This window comes from Pristiophorus japonicus, chromosome 10, assembly GCF_044704955.1.
Source record: "Pristiophorus japonicus isolate sPriJap1 chromosome 10, sPriJap1.hap1, whole genome shotgun sequence".
Classification (NCBI taxonomy): Eukaryota; Metazoa; Chordata; class Chondrichthyes; family Pristiophoridae; genus Pristiophorus; species Pristiophorus japonicus.
Window position 1 is genome coordinate 105761948 of NC_091986.1, and position 20500 is coordinate 105782447.

The following is a 20500-nucleotide window of genomic DNA, read 5'->3' on the forward strand; positions in this document are numbered from 1 at the left end:
GAGGGCTCTTGAGGCATAGAGCGAGGCTTGCTGGCCCTTCACCTCTTGGAGTTCCTCCGCAACATTGACTTCCATCGACTGCAGCAGGAGTAGGTTTTGCATACACTTCTGGAGACAGACAATTCCCTCTGTCTCCCTCTCGCCTCCTGAACACCTTTGAGGATGAAGAACCTCTTGATGTTTGTCTTGATTGTTTGTTTCCCACCAGTACAGAGGGGTTTTACGGTTCTCCAACCTTTGTAATCCCTCTTGAGTCCTCAACGTTTTCCGGGGTCAACAGTTTCACGTTGAGCTTCCATATCCCCCTGCCAACTTTCTGGTCTTCCTGTGGGAGGCAGTCGGCCAGTCAGAGAAGAACACCGGCATGACGTTGGTGGATCTGACCTTGAGCGTGTGGGACACAAACAGGAAGTCTATTCTGGAATGGACGGACCCGTCTGGTCTTGAGTATCTGCGCGGTGCTCCATCTGCAAGGTTGCTTAAAATGCCGCATAGCTTGTCATCTTTTACCACGTCCATCAGGAGTTTGGATGTGGTGTCCAGTTTGCTTTCAGCTCTGCTGGGTTGTCCAGCCGCATTGATGATGCAGTTGAAATCACCGCCCAGAACGACCGGTTTGGATGTTGCCAGCAGCAGTGAGAGCTGCTGGAGGAGGCCAGCTGCTCGCTTCTGAGAGGCGAGGCGTACACGTTAATTAGCCTTGGAGGAACATTTTTATACAATGCATCTGCTACGAGGAGGCGGCCACCCATCACCTCCTTAACTTCGATGATAGTGAAGTGGCCTCCCCGCAGCAGAATGCCCAGGCCGGAGGAACGGCAATCATTGCCTCCTGACCAGACGGATGGTCCGTGGGACCACCATTGCGACCACTGCCAGTAACTGCTGAAATCCTGCAAGTATAGCAGGTCTGCCTTGACTTTGGCGAGGTACCCCAAGGTGGAAACACATCGCGTAGTCGACTTAATGCTACGCACGTTAATGGATGCAATCTTTAAACCCATTTTTAAATTGGTGATTACAATCCAAACATTACATTTTGAACACGCAGTCCTGTGGCCTGTTCCCGTATACATAGGTTAGCTTTAAACTCTTCTGCACCTTGGCTGAGATATGGGTTGTCCTCTGCCTTGGGGATGCTTCGACCAGGGGACACCAGCCGTGTGGACGGGGGGTCCTCCATGTCAACTGGGCTGCCCTCGCCTGGTGTTGGTTGCTCCTTGTGTACATCCCCTGTGGTGTCGTCGCTCACAGCGTTCTGGAGCTGGGGTGCATCTGTCACTTCGTTGCTCTCGGAAATCCGGAGCTGGGTTTCATCCATTGCTTCGTTGCTACCGGAAATCCGGAGCAGGGGTGCATCGGTGACATCACTGCTCCCGGGGTCCCAGAGCTGGACTGCTCTGGTCGCATTGGCATTTTGCCTCTTCTGGTTGTAGTGGGGGCTTTTGCCTCGCCCGTCATCATCAGAAGAGCTGCAGCCACTGCTGTCCGTCGTGGACGGTAGCCGTCTTTTGCCTCTCGTTTCTGCAGGAGGCCTCTTTTCATTTGACTTGCGGGCTGCCACCGCCTTGGTGACACGCTGCCATTCCTGTTCCTCTTCTGCTTCTGCTCCCTCCTCTTCAATGGACTCGGTGTCTCGAGGTGGGGGGAGTTTCACTGCTGGGTGTTAGTGTCTGGAGGCTTGCCGTGGCAGACTTCCCTTCCTCCTCTCGGTCAGTGTCAACTAGGGCGCTGGTTTGTTCGCACGATGTCTTGGAGGGGAGGGAGGTGTCGGTCCCCTCTGGGGCGTTGCACTCCTCAAGTTTCTCCTCACTTATCGCCATGTTTTTTGCCGCCTGCACATAGCTGAAATTGCGCTTGGGGCAGGCCTTATAGCACAGTGAAGTGCCCCACATCTGCCTTATCTACTTGAGAAAAATACAGCTCCCCAACCCCTCCATCAACACCATTTACCCCATGCTGGTGCATGTGGGTGGTAAGTAGGTTTAATTTAAATGTCTCTGTGTGAAGCACACGCACTATGCACTGAAGCAATGTACTACTGAGTGAATCATGCTTCCCAGCCGTGCAAGTAATGTGTTTTGCTTGTACTTCTGCTTTTAAAATCACAAGAATGCAAATCTCACAATTGTGCAAACAGCAGAATTCATTTGTATCTCATGTAACCACCAGAATAGAACATCTCACAAAATTCCAACAGGGGGAGCCATTGGTCTAATCAGGCTTGCTGAGTAGACTTCTTTGAACAGTTGCAAACTATAGGAGGGGGATGAAAAGAGGTCCATGGCATTAGCTTGGAACGGGCTCCGGGAATCTGATGCTACTTACACTGTACCCAATTTTCTTTTCCATTTGAAAATAAAATTAGTCACTGTGTAAAACTGGCTGCCGATTTTTCTGAGCCCATTTCATGCTACTGGCATAAACCAGTTTTGCCCCTTATATGTCTGAGTTTCGAACAATAAGATTTTCACTTTATTAGGTATGACTGCGTTTTGTCCAGATATTAATTTGTGTGTGTTCTGTTTTGTTCAATTTGTTTAATGAATGTGTATCTTGAATATTTTCTAGAATATTTTTAGGCCTTATGCCAAATTTATTTTATCAATGTCTTTCAATATGGGTTTTTCTTGCTATCATCAGATTCCTGATTGTTTTGAGATAAAAACTCATAACCCGTTCTTCTACTCTGAACTTTTTTGTTGTTTGGAGTCATTTAATCGCTACCAGATCTATTCTTTTCAACCTTGCTGATGTCATGCACCATGGGTCTCGACCTTCCACTTACATCGCTAAATGAAAAAAAAAATGCTGTGGTGCCAAATTTAGTAGTTTGTGGATGAAGAATATCAGATTATAAAGACTAGTTAAAATAGGATTCTAAATAAGATTTTAACCTTGTGTATAGTATGGTATGATTATTAGTATGAAGTGAGAAGTACATGTAATAAAATGTTATCAATTTTGGGTATTTCAATATTTGAAGGCATCTTTGGTCAAGCCTTAGTGCGCTGTATGTTTATTCTTGCTAAAGTTAGTGTACATTTCTAAGTAGTCAGTTATAAATTTCAGTCTTGAATCTTATTGTCTGTTTTACTCCTTTCATTTAGGACATACCTCATCCAGGGAAGCTTCCTCTGATTGCCAGCTGGAAAAAATATCCACTTTTCTTTGGATCTGCAATATTTGCTTTTGAAGGAATTGGGTTGGTAGGTGAACATTTCTCTGCTACTATAATCTTGTTTACCCAAAGTGTGGTTACCAAAATGTTTTGCTGTTACTGTTTTGGATAAGCTATCAGCTACAGTATCAGTTTAAAGTTGGCATCACGTGCCTTATAACCAATGTTGTAAACCTGCCTGTTATTTCAGTGTACGCAGCCTCTGAAGATAATTTGCAGTGAAGTGCTTGACTGAAGAGTTCTTACAAATAATTATCATTTAAAAATATATATTTTAATTGATTTTCAATGAATAAAACAAACCACAATGAGGTTTGAGTAGAACAGAAATTACACAGCAAGGAACTGAGTATCCAGTTACAATCTTGATCACATCCTAAATCATTGAACGTTATCAGGCTCAATTTTCCCCAGTCATTTGCGCTTTTTTTTTGACGCGCACCGCCTTTTTTGGTGTAAGTCTTTAAATTAAAGTTTCCCCAAGGAATCTGCACCAGCGTAATTGAGTTAGTTACGATTTTTTTAGGTTAGCTTTTTTTTGACATCATAGGGGGTGTTACCTCATGTCTGCACCAGTTTTTATCATTTTTCAAAGTTTGCCCCCAAAAGATTTCTCCTAGGTCTGCGTATCTGGCCACTCCCGAAAAACCTTCTGGTGAGTTAAGAGAAAATAGCGCACATTGAGAAATCGGCGCAGGAAGACGCCATTGTTTTTCATCGAAGTTTTGGAGGGAGTCAAGAACACTTTAAATATGCCGAATAAAGATTAAATGTTTTTACCTTACAACGGAGCAGATGGAAAGTTTGATGGCATTCTGAAGTTTTCATCTTTTTTTTAAACTCACACGCTACCACCGAACATCTTTAATCAGGGCTGGAGGGTTGGAGCGTCGGCCGGCAGAATTGGCCCCAGACACGGGCTCGGGACTCGGCTGCAAAACAAGCCCGGGGGAGGAGGTGGCGATCAGAAGATTGCATTCGGCAGCAAATGAACCCGGATGGCTTGGCGGGAGGGGGGTGGTGAGGTGTGGAAGGTGCTGTTCAACGCAATTGGAACAAGTCACAAGACTGCAATGAGCCCGGGGAGTTTGTGGGGGGGGGGTGGGGGGGCGGAGGGAGAGAGGAGAAGGTGCTGTTGAACACGATCGGAACAAGTCACAAGACAGCAATGAGCCTTGGGGGGGAGGGGGTCTTCCCGATCACTGCGCTTGCTCAGACCTGGGTGTGGTCCATACAGACCTTGGAGAGAGGGAACAAAGAACCTGTCCTTCCTTCCTTCCTTCCTGCTGTTTGAGCTTCTTGCAAAGGTAAAATTTAAGCATGGGGGCAATACTGACAATGTCATACCTTGTGCGAGCCTTCTGCATCATGGTGCTGCGGAGGAGACGATTGATTCAACGTCATCGCATGAGGAACCTCAGAGCCCGTAGGGTGCTGGGCAGGAGGCCTTGCCCACGTCTGGTATATTGAGACAGGCATTCGTACCTGCATCTGAATGATGCAGACTGTGTCAGAAGGCTGCGTTTCCGCAAAGATGTTGTAACTGAGATCTGTGAGTTGGTGAAAGCAGACCTGCAACCTAGAAGCATCAGGAGAACTGTTTTGTCAGTTGAAGTGAAGGTTACAGCTGCACTTTCATTCTATGCATCCAGACCCTTCCAAGCTACAACTGGGGATGTGTGCGCCATTTCTCAACTTGCAACACATGTCTGCATTCGGCAGGTGATAGCTGCACTATATGCCTGAAGGAGTGACTATATAAAGTTCCCTATGACCGCCCAATGCAATGCGTGACAGGGCTGTAGGCTTCTCCAGGATTGTTGGCTTCCCAAAGGTACAGGGCTGCATAGCCTTGCGAGCACCTTTTGGAGGATTCCGAGATGTATAGGAACAGAAAAAGCTTCCACTCCATTAATGTGCAGCTCGTGTGTGATGTCATGCATCGCATTATGTCAGTCGATGCAAGATACCCTGGGAGCACCCATGATGCGTTCATCCTACGCGAGGGCGTTGTTTCTGCCATGTTTCAACAGTAGTCAGAAGAGCAGAGCTGGCTGCTGGGAGACAAAGGGTACGGCCTTACCACCTGGCTCATGACTCCCCTATGCGTAAGCCAGACAGAGGCTGATCTGGAATACAACATGTCGCACATTGCAACGCGCAACATCATAGAGAGGACCAATGGCATCTTGAAACAGCGTTTCCGATGCCTGGACCATTCCGGAGGCTACTTGCAATACTCCCCTAAGATTGTTGGTCAGTTCACTGTTGTGTGCTGTATGCTGCATAACTTAGCCATCATGAGGCAGCAGCAGCTGGTAGGAGAAGACCCACCTGCGGTGAGAGTGGCTGATGATAATGATGAAAGATGCCGATGTCGAGGACGAGGAAGCCATGCAACTACTTGAACCTGGAGTACAACGGCGGAGGAGGGCGGGGCCATCGAGCCCCTTTAACGATTGCTCGAGCCTTGTGCCAGCTGCCCGATGGCTCAATGACAATTATTCCACATGGACCATGTTTACTGTTAGGACCTGTTCCGTAATATTGTGTTGTGTTAATGGAACAAATGATGGAAATGATACTTGTTTACTTCAAAAGTTGTGTTAATAATGGAACAAATAATGTAAAAGATTCAGTTTTAATTTAAAATATATTTTATTCAAAAGTTTGTACTTCACTTTAATCAAATTATTCTTGTATCAAACTTTAAAGTTTTCAGTTACAAACTTTAAGATCACTTACTAACTTTTAAACTTGTAAATTTACATAACTTACAAAAACTTTTAAGTTGAGAACAAGTTACAACAGTAACAATAATAATAACAAGAACAACAGCAGCAGCGAAGAAAGTCTGCACCCATCTCTCCTCCACCTTATTCTAAGACCGCCTGCCGCGCTTGGTCTTGGTGACTCCACCACCCCTGCCCGCAGACAATGGCGCAGTGTTTCTGGGGTTGGTACCAAGCTTATTCTTTCTAACATCTCTGGTAGTTCGCACCTGTTGAGGGAGAGTGGGGCGGGGGGGTGCACAGGTGCGGCAATGTGGATGGCCCAGTTTGAGGCTGGTCTGGAGATTGGGGTGGGAGTGGCAGTTGATTCTGTCAATGGGCGTGGGGTCTGGACAGCAGCTAACTCCAACATGCCCTCCTTCATGTTCCCTGACAGTGTCTCAACGACCTCCAAGATTCCCTCCCTCATGTTCACGGAGAGTGTCTGAACTATGTGTGACATTCCCTCCCTCATGTTCACTGACATGGTTTCAGCTGACTGAGATATTCCCTCACTCATTGTCCTGGACATTGTTCCTATTTCTCGTAAGAGTGCTGTTACTTCTCCCGATACCTCATCACCCAGCCACTGATGGTGTCCAGGAGTGATCGTATAAGGTCACTGCCATCATGTGAACCACATCTGTTAGATCCTGCACCTCAGGAGAACGCGGTCGAGCTCTCCTTCCTCACCAGGGGTGTGGCTCGCACCCCACCACTGGGACCCGCAGCCTCGGAAGGTGGGGCCCTGGGTGTACCTCGCTGCACCCCACTGGAATCCCCAGCCTCAGACAGTGGGAAACCATGGAATGTCCCACCAGCACTCAAACCACTAGTCACGGAAGGGGTTGGCACCTCAATGGACAGCACCTGCACCTCCTCAAAAGTCAGTAAAACAGTGGGGGCTTTACATATCTCTATTCCCTCCCCCCCCCCCCCCCCATGCTCTTGGTCTGGAAGGTGGGATTTGAAGATGTTCTCTTCACTCTCATCCTCGTCTAAACCTTCTGCATCATCGGGATTGGCCTCAAGGTCTGCAAAATATAACAGAACAGACAAATGATCAGCAGAGGAAGTGGGTGGCATGAGTAGGCTCACACAGCGCAGGCATCAGGCTGATTTGAAGGACCACGATGAATTATAGCACAGTGCATCAACCGAAGCGTATATGATGGAGACATCCCCATGAACCGAAGCATGGCTAGCCCGCGCAGTACTTAACATTTAGCAAAGGCAGACTGTGGAATTTGCAGGACTTACTCTCTCCCTCAAGTGTGGGCCCAGCTTGTGTAGTGGTGGTTGCTTTTCTCCAGGCAGGACCCATCAAAGTAGCGACCCTCTCTTCCAAGGGTGTCAGTGGGCGCAGATCTGCCGGGCTTCCTCCTGTTTGAGTTCTTTCCCTTTTGTTGTGTGCCACTTTCCTCTGCAAAAATGAAAATATAACTTTTTAAAGAGAGGGTGTCTTTCTGCTGGGTGGGACATATACAGATGGTCACATTTACAATTGCAATTCCATTGAAAAATGCAAATATTGCTTACACTAACTACTTGACCAAGGTCCTGCCACTTTTTGCACTGGCCTCCAGACCTCTGGGTGATCACCATTGCACAGTAATCTTCTGCAAGTTGGTTCCAGTATTTCTTCATTTCTTTGGGTGGAACTTTTATGTGATCTCTGCTGGTGTCCAGCTCGTGCCATCTGGCCTCAATTACAGTAACTAGTGCCTCCACTTCCGTTCCTTAAGAAATTCTTGGTCCTTGCACCGCGTTGCATCTTGTATTGCAGCTCCTGATTTTTCCAATGTTCTCACACAGCACTCAACATTCCCACACACACAACTGGTTCTTTAAAAATGGCCAATTGCAGACCGGGGCCTCACTATCTCTTTACTTGGGTAGGATGAAACACAGCTAGGTTTCCTGTTCCTGATTGCTATCCTGGGACCACTGCTGGAATGTGCACGTGTATGGATGCTGGATAAGGGTAGATTCGAACTCGAGTGTAATGTTCTCCGTGGTTAAATAGCTTGCCAAGCTTTACTATTTAAGCTCTCATGACAAATGGGCTCTTGTGCAGGATACTGGAGGACTGTTGGCAAATCAGTATCTCCAGAAGGGGCAAAATGCAATCTGGTTAGAATTCCATGGCCTTGTCCCTCCCTATCTCTGTGCTCTCCTCTAGCCCTACAACCCTCAGATATCTACGCTCCTCCAATTCTGGCATCTTGTGCATTCCCAATTTTAATAGCTCCACTATTGCCGGTCGTGCCTTCAGCTGCCTGAAGCTCTGGAATTCCTTCTCAAAACCACTGCGCTTCTCTGCCTTTCTTTTCTCCTTTCAGACGCTCCTTAAAACCTACCTCTTTGACCAAGCTGGCTTAATATCTCCTTATGTGGCTTGGTGTCAAATTTTGTTAACGCTCCTGTGAAGAGTCCTGGGACGTTTTACTATGTTAAAGATGCTATATAAATACAAGTTGTTGTTGTGTTAGCTGTGGCTCAGTTGGTAACACACTCTCATCTGATTCAAAAAGTTATGGATTCAAGTCCCACTCCAGAGACCAGAGAAATCTAGGCTGACACTTCAGTGCAGTACTGTGGAATGCTGCACTGTCAGAGGTGCTGTTTTTTTTTTAGAGAAAACGTTAAATCGAGGCCCTGTCTGTCCTCTTGGGTAGATGTAGAAGATCCCAATGGCACTATTTCGGAAAAGAGCTCAGAAGTTATCCAGGTATCCTGGCCAATATTTATCCCTCAAACAACATCAAGCAGATTATCTGGTCATTATCACATTACTGTTTGTGGGACCATGCTGTGCGCAGATTGGCTGACATTACAACAGTGACAAAATTAATAGAGAACTGCCAATCTGATACTCACTTGCGGAAATTGCACAGCCTATTCGTATTTTAAATTGAATGGCTTGGCTTATCTCGCAAGCAAATGCCTGGCATCGAAGTGAACAATTGTGGTAACAATGTATTGCATATTCTCCTTGAACTGCTACTGTTCTTGTGCTGATCGTGTTCCCACAATGTGTTCGGTATGTAATTCCAAGATTTGGGCATATAAATTCAGCCATGCAGCGCTTGTTTTGCAGATGCTTACTGGCCTACCAAGCCCGCAATATGGTGGGAAAGAAGTGTGCTCACATTTCTGTCAGGAAGTGCGCAGCCTGCCGTAGTGGGAAAGGAATAATATTTGTCGGCCTGTTCCTGCGCCTGAATCAGGCGTTGGCTTCTTTGCATATGCAAATAAACCAGTTTGAGGTCCACACTGCATGATTGGTGTGCGTTGTAGCTGCTGGGACAGCAACTGCTGCACTCAGGAAGACCAGACCTTGGGACCACCTGTTACCAACAAGTTAATTTTTTGTAATATCTTTACTTGACTGAGTGAGTCTGAGCCCACATTTGAAGAACGCGGGCTCCCACAACTTCCTTCGACCCTCCCCAGCCTCCGATCCTGTTGGCCTTTGATCAACCTGGCCACCGATTTATTGGTTTATTTATCTCTTTCCCTTCTTCCCCTCACCCACCTGACCCAGTTCTGACTTACCTGAGGGCTGCTGCCCAACCTTCGTCGACTCTTCCTTAGTGGGCTCTATGCTCCTTGCTAGTTTGATGGAAATGAGGCCCAATATCAAGGGCACCTTGGACCTCACCATCAAAGTACAGGGAATATACGCTACCCTGGAATTTCTACCTCATTATCCTCAGAATGACAAAATATGTCAAGTCAGGATTATATTGGTCTTGGACTTGATGGTTTTCCACACCATTTCTGTTATAGTCTTCAGTGGTAGAGGTTTCAATGGATGTAAATGCTGTTGAAGTTACACTGGTAAATTACTGCAGTGCACACTGTAGATAGCACATAATGCAGCTGCAGTGCTCAGATGATGGGTGCGTGGTGTGGGTGGGTATTCGAAGGGTCAGGAAATGAGCTACACGTCACATAGTACTCGCTCTCTGCCCTGATCTTTAACCACGTTGTTGATATGGCTGATCCACTTGAGCTTCTGGTCAGTGCTGACCCGCAAGTTATTGTTGGGCAGCTCAGGAATGGTGGTGTTGAAAATCGGTGGGTACATGGCTGAACTTTCTATTGTTCAAACTGGTCATTGCCCAGCATTGCTGTGACACAAATATTACCTGCCACTTGTCGGCCTTACCCTGGATGATGATCAAATATAGACTGGCATGGGCTGCTTCGTTCTTGATGGAGTTATGAATGAAGCTGAACAATATGGAATAATCGGCGAGTAACTCCACTCCTGACCACGTGACAGAAGGAAGGTGATTGATGAAACAACTCAAGATGGTTAGATTGAAGAACTCCTGCAATGATATCCTGTGGCTGAGATGATTGGATTTTGACAACTATGAGTATTTCCCTTTGTATCGGGTATGATTCTGGCTATTGTAGGGTTTTCCCTTGATCCTTATTGACCTTAGTTTTGTCATATTCAGTCACATTTTGCTATGATGTTACTCTCCCCTCTCCATCATTCAACTCTTACATTTAAATTTAGATCAAGCCTGCGATGACATCTGGAGTCAAGTGGTTCTGGTAAAGGCCAAGCGGAGCATCAGTGAGCAAGTTATTAGTGAGTAGGTGAAGCTTGATGGCAGTATTGATGATTTTTTTTCTGTCACTTTACTAATGATTGGGAGGCGGCTGATAAGGTAGTAATGGCTGCATTAGATTTATCTTGCTTTTTGTGGATTAGAAATACCTGAACAATCCTATATGCTGTTGGGTAGATGTCAGTTGCACTGGAATAGCTTGGCACGTTTTAAGGAGCATCTTAAAGAAGGAAAGAGAGGTACAGAGACAGAGAAGTTTAGGGAGGGAATTCCAGAGCTTGGGGTCTTGGCAGCTGAAGCATCCCCAGATAGATATCTGATGCTATCCTTATATATTGGCCTCTTGTGAAACAAGCTCAGTGTCATAAATTAAAAATCTTGCAAGATTTTGATAGCAGTACTCTGGACATACTCTGTTTTCTATTGTGCAGCACTGTGACTTTGCTTTGTTGGAAAACTCTTAACTGATCAGTTTTCAAATTATAACATGATGCACAAATCATTATTTGATAGTAAATAAAACATTGCATTCACCCCAGCATCTCCAGGGGGTTTATTTTTAACTGATTAATTTGTTGTTTTTAATATGTTAGTTTGATTTAATTTCACTCAGCGGGAATATTGGAACTTTTTATTAAAAATATTCCATAGCGTCAGAAAACATGGGGTGATAGTGTGGGGATGGTATAGAGTTTTAATTAAAAAGAACATTCTCCTAAATTGCAAAGGAATTAAAATAAAAGTAACTCCCTTACTAAATCTGACTAAAGCTTCTGCTGCTGGAGACCGATGAATGGAAGTTATGTTATGCATTTTCCTGTTATTTAAAAAAAAACATACTAAACAAATTAAGTGAAATTTTAACAGTCCCGTGTGTTTTACTGCAGGATTGCTGTAGAAAGGATATGAACTCCCAGGGTATTTACCAAACCTAAAATCTCTTTGCTTTTACCATAAGATTTGTTCATGTTGTTTCCTTGTGTTTATGTTCTGGAGTTTGGTAGAGATCTAAGTGATACAAGTGAGAAAATCTGGGATGAAATTAAACCTGGTTTGAAAATGAGAGTACAGCGAAGGTCTCAAGGTAATGAAGTCAGTGTTTAGGCCGGAGGGTTGCAAGGTGCACAGGAGAAAGAAAATATATTAATCCTAAAGCTTGAGTTGAACTTAAATATCATCATCACAGGCAGTCCCTCGAAATCGAGGAAGACTTGCTTCCACTCCAAAAGTGAGTTCTCAGGTGACCGAACAGTCCGATACGGGAATTACAGTCTCTGTCACAGGTGGGACAGATAGTCGTTGAAGGAAAGGGTGAGTGGGGAGTCTGGATTGACGCACACTCCTTCCGGTACCTGCGCTTGTTTTCTGCATATTCTTGGCAACGAGACTCGAGATGCTCAGCGCCCTCCCGATGCTCTTCCTCCACTTAGGGCTGTCTTTGGTCAGGAACTCCCAGGTGTTGGTGGGGATGTTGTTGCACTTTTATCAAGGAAGCTTTGAGGGTGTCCTTAAAACGTTTCCTCTGCCCACATGGGGTTCGCTTGCCGTGTAGGAGTTCAGAGTAGAGCGCATGCTTTGGGAGTCTCGAGTCGGGCATGCAAACAATGTGGCCCATCCAACGGAGCTGGTCGAATGTGGTCAGTGCTTCGATGCTGGGGATGTTGGCCTGATCGAGGACACTGATGTTGGTGCGTCTGTCCTTCCAGGGGATTTGCAGGATCTTGCGGAGGCATCGCTGGTGGTATTTCTCCAGCGATTTAAGGTGTCTACTGTATATGGTCCACGTTTCTGAGCCATACAGGAGGGCGGGTATCACTAAGCCTGGTGCCACATTTGAGGGCCTGAACTTCGAATACTCTCTTCCTCTAGCGGCCGAAGGCTGTGCTGGTGCACTGAAGTCGGTGTTGAACCTCGTTGTCGATGTCTGCCCTTGCTGATAATAGGCTCCCGAGGTATGGAAAGTGGTCCACATTGTCCAGGACCGCACTGTGGATCTTGATGACTGGGGGGCAGTGCTGTGTGGCGGGGTCAGGTTGGTGGAGGACCTTTGTCTTATGGATGTGTAAGGCCCATGCTTTTGTACGCCTCGGCAAAGATGTTGACGATGACTTGGAGTTCAGCCTCTGAATGTGCGCAGACGCAAGCGTCGTCTGCATACTGTAGCTCGACGACAGAGGATGGGACGGTCTTGGATCTGGCCCGGAGGCGACGAAGGTTGAACAGGTTCCTACTGGTTCTATAGTTTAGTTCCACTCCAGCGGGGAGCTTGTTGAGTGTGAGGTGGAACGTTGCAGCAAGGAAGATCGAGAAGAAGGTTGGCGCGATGACTTAGCCCTGCTTGACCCCAGTCCGGACTTTGATTGGGTCTGTGGTGGATCCGTTGGTCAGGATCACGGCTTGCATGTCGTCGTGGAGCAGGCGGAGGATAGTGACAAACATTTGGGGGCAGCCGAAACGGAAGAGGACGTTCCATAGTCCCTCGCAGTTAAGTGTCAAAGGCCTTTGTGAGGTCAAAGAAGGCCATGTACAAGGATTGGTGCTGTTCCTTGCATTTCTCTTGCAGGCTAATATATGAGGCCAATGACAGAGAGGTCAGAGTGGGAATGGGAGGAGGAGCAGTTAAAGTAGCGAGCCACAGATAGCTCAGCATCATACTTGCAGATAGAATGGAGCTGTTCTGCAAAGTAGTCACCCAATCTACATCTGGTCTCCCCAGCATAGAGGAGATGCCATTGTGTGCAGCAAATACAATATATTGGATAGAAAGTGGAAAAAAAATATAAATTTAAATTTTTAAAACTTCTAGAAACAAGTTACTACTTGTAGGAATGAGACTCCCATCGTTTCAATTGTTTCCTTTTTGGGCCGGAGAGTTTGAGTTGCATTGCAGAAATGTAAATATCCTAATTAAAAGGTTCCTTATGTCGTTCAATATAAGGCTGAACTTTCCGTGACGAGTTTAATTCATTTTAACAGTGCAAATGCAGCAATTTGTTAACTGACAGGAAAGTTGAAGGCGAGCTACCATTTTTGCGAAGCCATCAATTTGTGGCGATTCACAACTCATGGTATATCTCTTTACCGCAAATTGCTGGGTTACTCGTATACTAATAACAGCAGGAGTGTTAAATTCACTACTATTTTTCAAACACATTCATGGCTAATGTTTCTGTAGAGTACTATCATTTAAAGCATGATAACAAATTATCACATCACATGAGACTTTACAGAATTTGATTTGAACAGCTGGCCATTTAGGGTGTAGAAATGGTAAAGCAGAAAAATAAGTGAATTGTTTAAAATATTCATGAGGCTTGGCGTGTGCACTTCAATCTGCCTTTTCAGTTATATATGATTGTCATGACACTTGTGGGAGGATCGGACATGAATTTCTTTGCAATGTTGCCATGTTTTCGTATCATGTTATGGATGGTGAAACACACAAACTTACCATGCACCTTTTCAATTCTAGTGAATTGGAATGAGCGCTGTTTAATTTGATAATTTATCATAGATTGCCATGTGCATTCTTGCATAATATGTGCAAAGTAATAGAATGCCAACATGCATTGAAGGTGGCATGTTGGTCTGATTGTAAACCCATTTAAAAAAAAAATACAAAATCAAGTGAGGAATGATAGTTTTCTATGGGGGGCAAGTAAGAATAAACAGAAAATAATTGAAGCAAGAGATGGTCTCTGAGACTGGCATATATTTCTGATAACTGGAATGATCTCTCGAGGGAGGATTCAATGTGAATTCCCACGGTCACTAATTGAATCTCATTTTGTTAGATTTCATGAAAACCACTGTACATTGCATAGACTTCAGTGTGCTTTTTCAACTAGGAAAGCAAGTTAAGCCAGAAGGAGCATTCAGTACAATGCAAACCTCTGGCTGGGAATCATTTAGATTATAGAAGACCATGACAGAACACTATTTTAGCTAAGAAAAGAATAAACATTATTATAAGCAAAATGTTGAAAGTGAGCATCAGCATGACTGTCACTTCTCCAGATTTGTCGTGAGTTTTTGTGGCATATATTTCAAAAGTAAGTCAAAGTACAGGTTGAACCTCTCTTATCAGGGATTCTCTTATCCGGCACCACTCCTCGTCCGGCATCATTCCTGGCCGCCGGGTGGTGCATGCGCTGATACATTTTTTTCGTACTCACCAATATTCTCTGCTCTCCTGAAGACGGAGACTCCTTCCTCGGTCCGATTCTGAAGGCACTGATTGCCTAAGTAGCCTTGAGGGTGGCTATTCAAGTCGGTGGAGGGGTGCGGGGAAGAGAGGTTCAACCTGTACTATTAATAATTATACTTTGAATTAAATTATAAATAAAAACTTGAGAAGTTATTTTATTCCCTGCGACCGTCGGCACTCCCTCTGGGGTCGGGTCGGCGGGCTGTGCCCTCGGACTGGCCACTCCTCCCTTCTGCTCTCTGCTGCCGTCAACGCTCCCTCCGGGATCGGGCTGGGTCCTCTGGCTGGCTGCTCCTCCCCTCCCCTCCTCGCTGCCTTCGGCACTCTGCCAAACAAAAAGAAAATACCTCTTCATTACTTTTAATGAGTCTTGGGGATCATGTTGGGGGCGGGGTGGGGGCGATGGATCGTGGGGTCGGGGATGTCTATCGGGGTTGGCTGCTGGGGGAGGGCAGTTATAATAGACGGAAGAACATAAGAAATAGGAGCAGGAGTAGGCCATACGGCCCCTCGAGTCTGCTCTGCCATTTAATCCGATCATGGCTGATCCGATCATGGACTTAGGCCCACTTCCCTGTCCGCTCCCCATAACCCCTTATTGCCTTGTCAGTTAAGAAACTGTCTATCTCTGTCTTAAATTTATTCAATGACCCAGCTTCCACAGCTCTCTGAGGCAGCGAATTCCACAGATTTACAACGCTCTGAGAAGAAATTCCTCCTCATCTTAGAATAAGGGGCCGCCCATTTAAAATTAAGATTATGCCCCCTAGTCCTAGTCTCCCCTATCAGTGGAAACATCCTCTCTGCATCCACCTTGTCAAGCCCCCTCATAAACTTATACGTTTCTATAAGATCATCTCTCATTCTTCAGAATTCAAATGAGTAGAGGCCCAACCTACTCAACCTTTCCTCATAAGTCAACCTCCCCATCTCCGGAATCAACCTAGTGAACCTTCTCTGAACTGCCTCCAAAGCAAGTATATCCTTTCGTAAAGATGGAAACCAAAATTGTACGCAGTATTCCAGGTGTGGCCTCACCAATACCCTGTATAGTTGTAGCAAGACTTCCCTGCTTTTATACTCTATCTCCTTTGCAATAAAGGCCAAGATTCCATTGGCCTTCTTGATCACTTGCTGTACCTGCATACTAACCTTTTATGTTTCATGCACCAGGACCCCCAGGCCCCGCTGTACTGCAACACTTTGCAATCTTTATCCATTTAAATAATAACTTGCTCTTTGATTTTTTTCTGCCAAAGTGCATAACCTCACACTTTCCAACATTATACTCCACCTGCCAAATTTTTGCCCACTCACTTAGCCTGTCTGTATCCTTTTGCGGGTTTTTTGTGTCCTCCTCACACATGCTTTTCCTCCCATCTTTGTATCGTCAGCAAACTTGGCTACGTCACACTCGTTCCCTTCACCCAAGTCGTTAATATAGATTGTAAATAGTTGGGGTCCCAGCACTGATCCCTGCGGCACCCTACTAGTTACTGGTTGCCAATCCGAGAATGAACCATTTATCCTGACTCTGTTTTCTGTTAGTTAGCCAATCCTCTATCCATGCTAATATATTACCCCCAACCCCATGAACTTTTATCTTGTGCAGTAACCTTTTATGTGGCACCTTGTCAAATGCCTTCTGGAAGTCCAAATACACCACATCCACTGGTTCCCCATTATCCACCCTGTTTGTTACATCCACAAAGAATTCCAGCAAATTTGCCAAAACATGACTTCCCCTTCATAAATCCATGCTGACTCTGCCTGACTGAATTATCTTTTTCCAAATGTCCTGCTACTGCTTCTTTAATAATGGACTCCAACATTTTCCCAGCCACAGATGTTAGGCTAACTGGTCTATAGTTTCCTGCTTTTTGTCTGCCTCCTTTTTTAAATAGGGGCATTACATTTGCAGTTTTCCAATCTGCTGGGACCTCCCCAGAATCCGGCGAATTTTGGTAAATTACAACCAATGCATCCACTATCCCTGCCACTACTTCTCTTAAGACCCTAGGATGCAAGCCATCAGGTCCAGTGGATTTATCCGCCTTTAGAGCCATTATCTTACTGAATAGTATAGTATTAGGCAGTCCCTCCTATTGAGGATGACCCACTTCCATATCAAAAAGGCATGAGTTCACAGGTGCTTCAATGAGGGAGCTGACATTCTAGGTCCTGAACTACATACTGAAGGGTGGAAGATGCCTGTGCATGGATTCTTTTATCGTGGGATGGCTGTTGCAGACCAGCCACCACACGGGCTTGACAGAGTTAGGTCTTGATCCAGTGTCAAGGGTTAACCAAGATGAGTGGAGACCAAGCTCTGCTGCATGGACCTGGTGTGCACAGATGCTCCTGCGATCCATAGAACGCAGTGTGGGCTGGCCCATGCTGCCCCTGGGCCCTCGCCTCTCCTGGGCCCTGAACCCTCGCCTCTCCTGGGCCCGATCAAGACATTCTTGGGCCCCGATCTCTCTCTGCTCCTCCGCCCCGATCAAAAATGGAGCAGTCAGAAACAGGACATCAATTAGTCTCCTCTTATCTTGGAGACATCAAATATCAACACTGTGATTTGAAATATCAAAATATTAAACTCCAGCCTAGTTGAAGGGTTATTAACATCAGCAGAAACAAATGGCAACTAACAGAATGAACACAGTTCACTAGGATGTGAATAACAGCAGAATCCAAACCCTGTAATCACTTGTGAACTCGCTGATATCTCAGCAGGTTCGGTGACTGAGTGAATCCCTTCCCACACACTGAGCAGGTGAACGATTTCTCCCCAGTGTGAACTCGCTGGTGTTTCAGCAGGTTGGGTGACTGAGCAAATTCCTTCCCACACATTGAGCAGGTGAATGGTCTCTCCCCAGTGTGAACCCGCTGGTGTGCCAACATGAAGGGTGACCGAGTGAATCCCTTCCCACACTCAGAGCAGGTGAATGGTCTCTTCCCCAGTGTGAATTTGCTGGTGTACCAGCAGGTTGATTGAGGTACTGAATCCCTTCCCACACACGGAGCAGGTGAACGGCCTCTACCCGGTGTGACTGTGGCGATGAACTTCCAGATCAGATGGGCAATTGAATCTCTTCCCACAGTCTCCACATTCCCACGGTTTCTCCATGGAATGGGTGTCCTTGTGTCTCTCCAGGTTGAACGATCAGTTGGAGCCCTGTCCACACACACGTGTACGGTTTCTCCCTGCTGTGAATGACACGATGTTTTTTCAGGCTGTGTAACTGGTTAAAGCTCTTTCCACAGGCAGTGCACTGGAGCACTTCCACTCAGCTTTGTGTGTCTTGGTGCTTTTCAGTCATACTGATGTTTGAAATCTATTCCCACAGACAGAATTGGCAAACATTTCCCTTTCCACATTCAAAGGCCGATGATATTCAGGTCCTGAGGAATGATGATTCCGTCAGATCTTGACGTGATGTTTGGTTTGTGTTTCCCATCTGCAAATCCTCCCCTTCTAATACTTTACTGTGTGTGAGAAGGAGCTGGTTGCACTGTTCCTTATGTCTCAGGTGGCTCACCACCTCCTTAGTGAACACATGACCTCCGCTCGACCGGCAAAATCCCTTATCTGGCACAGACCTGGTCCCGAGGATGCCGGTAAAGGGAGGTTCAACCTGTAGAATGTAGATGTTCAGAAGGAAAGATCCAGCGATGTTCTTGGAGGCAGCAATAGAGAAGATGTGAATGTTTCACTTGTGGTCAAGAAGGATAGATAATCAATGCTAATAAATCAAGATGGATGAAGTGCAGAGTTCTCAAAAGTAAGGTGTGATTGTTATTGGTTGATTGTCCCATTGAAAGGCATAGAAGAGATCAGCATGTAATGACTTTGCTGTTGTAATGCAAGAGGACAATAAGTGGTGAATATATACAGTCTGCTTATTGAATATTGTAGTTTAAGCTTGCTAAATTCAGTGTCGCTTCCTATTAATCTCTGAAAGAAATTATATTTGCATTATACAAATATACAAACTTGCAAAAATGTCTGATAGGACAAAAAAAACACTAGTCCATCTAGCCTATTTCATATAGTTATGTTGCTATATTCAGCAACAATAACTTTCATTTATATAGCGCTTTTAATGTAGTAAAACATCTCGAGATGCTTCACAGGAACTTATCAAACAAAATTTGCCACTGAGCTGCAAAAGTAGATGTTAGCACAGGTGATCAAGATGTGCTTGTTGCAGTGCAAAATCTTTTCTTTTCAAAAAGAATGTAATAACTTAATTTAATTATGTTTTGCTCTCAGCGGGTGGTTATCTCTGCTCCCCATAAAAGCTACATGCTATATCAAATAACTTTACCAGAGTGAGGTGTCTGCTTTCCTCACTCTTGCCAGAGAGCCAGAAGCACCTGGATTCAAGTCCCACTGCAGAGACTTGAGTGTATAAACTAAGTTGACACTTCAGTGCATTTCGGAGGGTGTGCTTTATTTTTGGAGGTGATGTCTTTCGAATGAGACATTAAACCCAAGCCCCATTTGCCCTCTTGGGTGGGCACAAGATATCCCATCGCAGTATTCGAAGAAGAGCAGGGGAATTCTTCTGGTGTCCTGGCCAAAATTAATCCCTCAACCAACATCATTAAAATATGGCAATTTATCTGATTGCTGTTTGTTGGACCTTGCTATGGCAAATGGGCTGCTTCATTGGTCATAAAATGTTTAGGAACATCCTGAGGTTAGAAAAGGTGATATATAAATACAAGTTCTTTTTACTTTTAATATCTAAGCCAATGGTTTAGCCTCACCTACAAGTATTTTCTTCACGAGTGAGCCTCATTCCCTGATTTTCCAATTATCTCTGACCCCTGAACATGAGCCAGCTCCTGATCAATCTATTAGCTTGAGATCACTGACTACAAATCAGACCATCTTTCAGCCAGCATCAGATTACTTTAATGGATCTTCCTGTTCATATTGATCCTTTAGGTGTCCACAGTCTTCATTTGTTCTATTTTGGGCACCCCTTGACTCAAATCATTGCTGATTTTGGCACAACAGCCACTAAATGACCCAATTATCCTTTTCTCTCTTCTGGTTAGCCATTGCACTTCTCTGGGGTAATCTTCTCGAACTTCCTTCTGATTCTCACCTCCCCTATTAGAAGCTCTTGTCATGGAGCACCGTGTCAACATCCTACGCCTGCTGAACCTTTGTTCCTCCATCGGTTTTGATATGCTCATAATAAAGGATGAAACTGAGTACTGTGAGCAATGAGTAAATGTAACCTTAGCTCCTTTAATAAGACTCCAGAGCGCAGGTACCGTGTGGGTGCCCTGCTTGTATACAGTGCTCCCAGGGGATGCTGGGATCCCTTGGGACTTCAACAGGTAGGCCCTCTGGTGGTGGTGTGATACAGGTTGCCAAGGGCTAAATACATAACATCACTCCCTCGTAAAGTTAACAGTACACTTATTTACAGGGTCTCGGTACAAATGCGGGTGTGGGTGAGTTGGTTAGTTCTTCACTGGGCTGCTGGGCAGCCGGCCTTGCCGGGCTGCTGAGGATGGTGAGTTCGGCTTCGTGGTCAATCATGATGTCAGTTGCCACTTGTGTGTGTGTTGGAGGATCAAAGTTGGTGGTGTCTTCTTCGGATTGTTCGTAGCTGTTGGTGAACCGCAATTTGATTTAGTCCAAATGTTTTCTGCATGTTAGTCCATTGGCCAATTTGACCTGAATCACCCCCTTCTTTGGCTATGACCGTGCCAGCGAGCCATTTGGGAC

At 45.4% G+C, this 20500-nt stretch overlaps 1 protein-coding gene across 4 annotated transcripts in view; it reads left to right on the forward strand.

Annotated features, from left to right (window-relative positions):
* slc36a4 (solute carrier family 36 member 4) overlaps nt 1-20500 on the forward strand; it is a 457837-nt gene that overhangs the window by 105366 nt on the left and 331971 nt on the right. For all 4 annotated transcript variants that reach the window (XM_070891988.1, XM_070891989.1, XM_070891990.1 and 1 more), the window contains exon 9: nt 3111-3209. In XM_070891988.1, coding sequence (XP_070748089.1) covers nt 3111-3209 — 99 coding nt within the window. The remainder of the gene's footprint in view (nt 1-3110; nt 3210-20500) is intronic.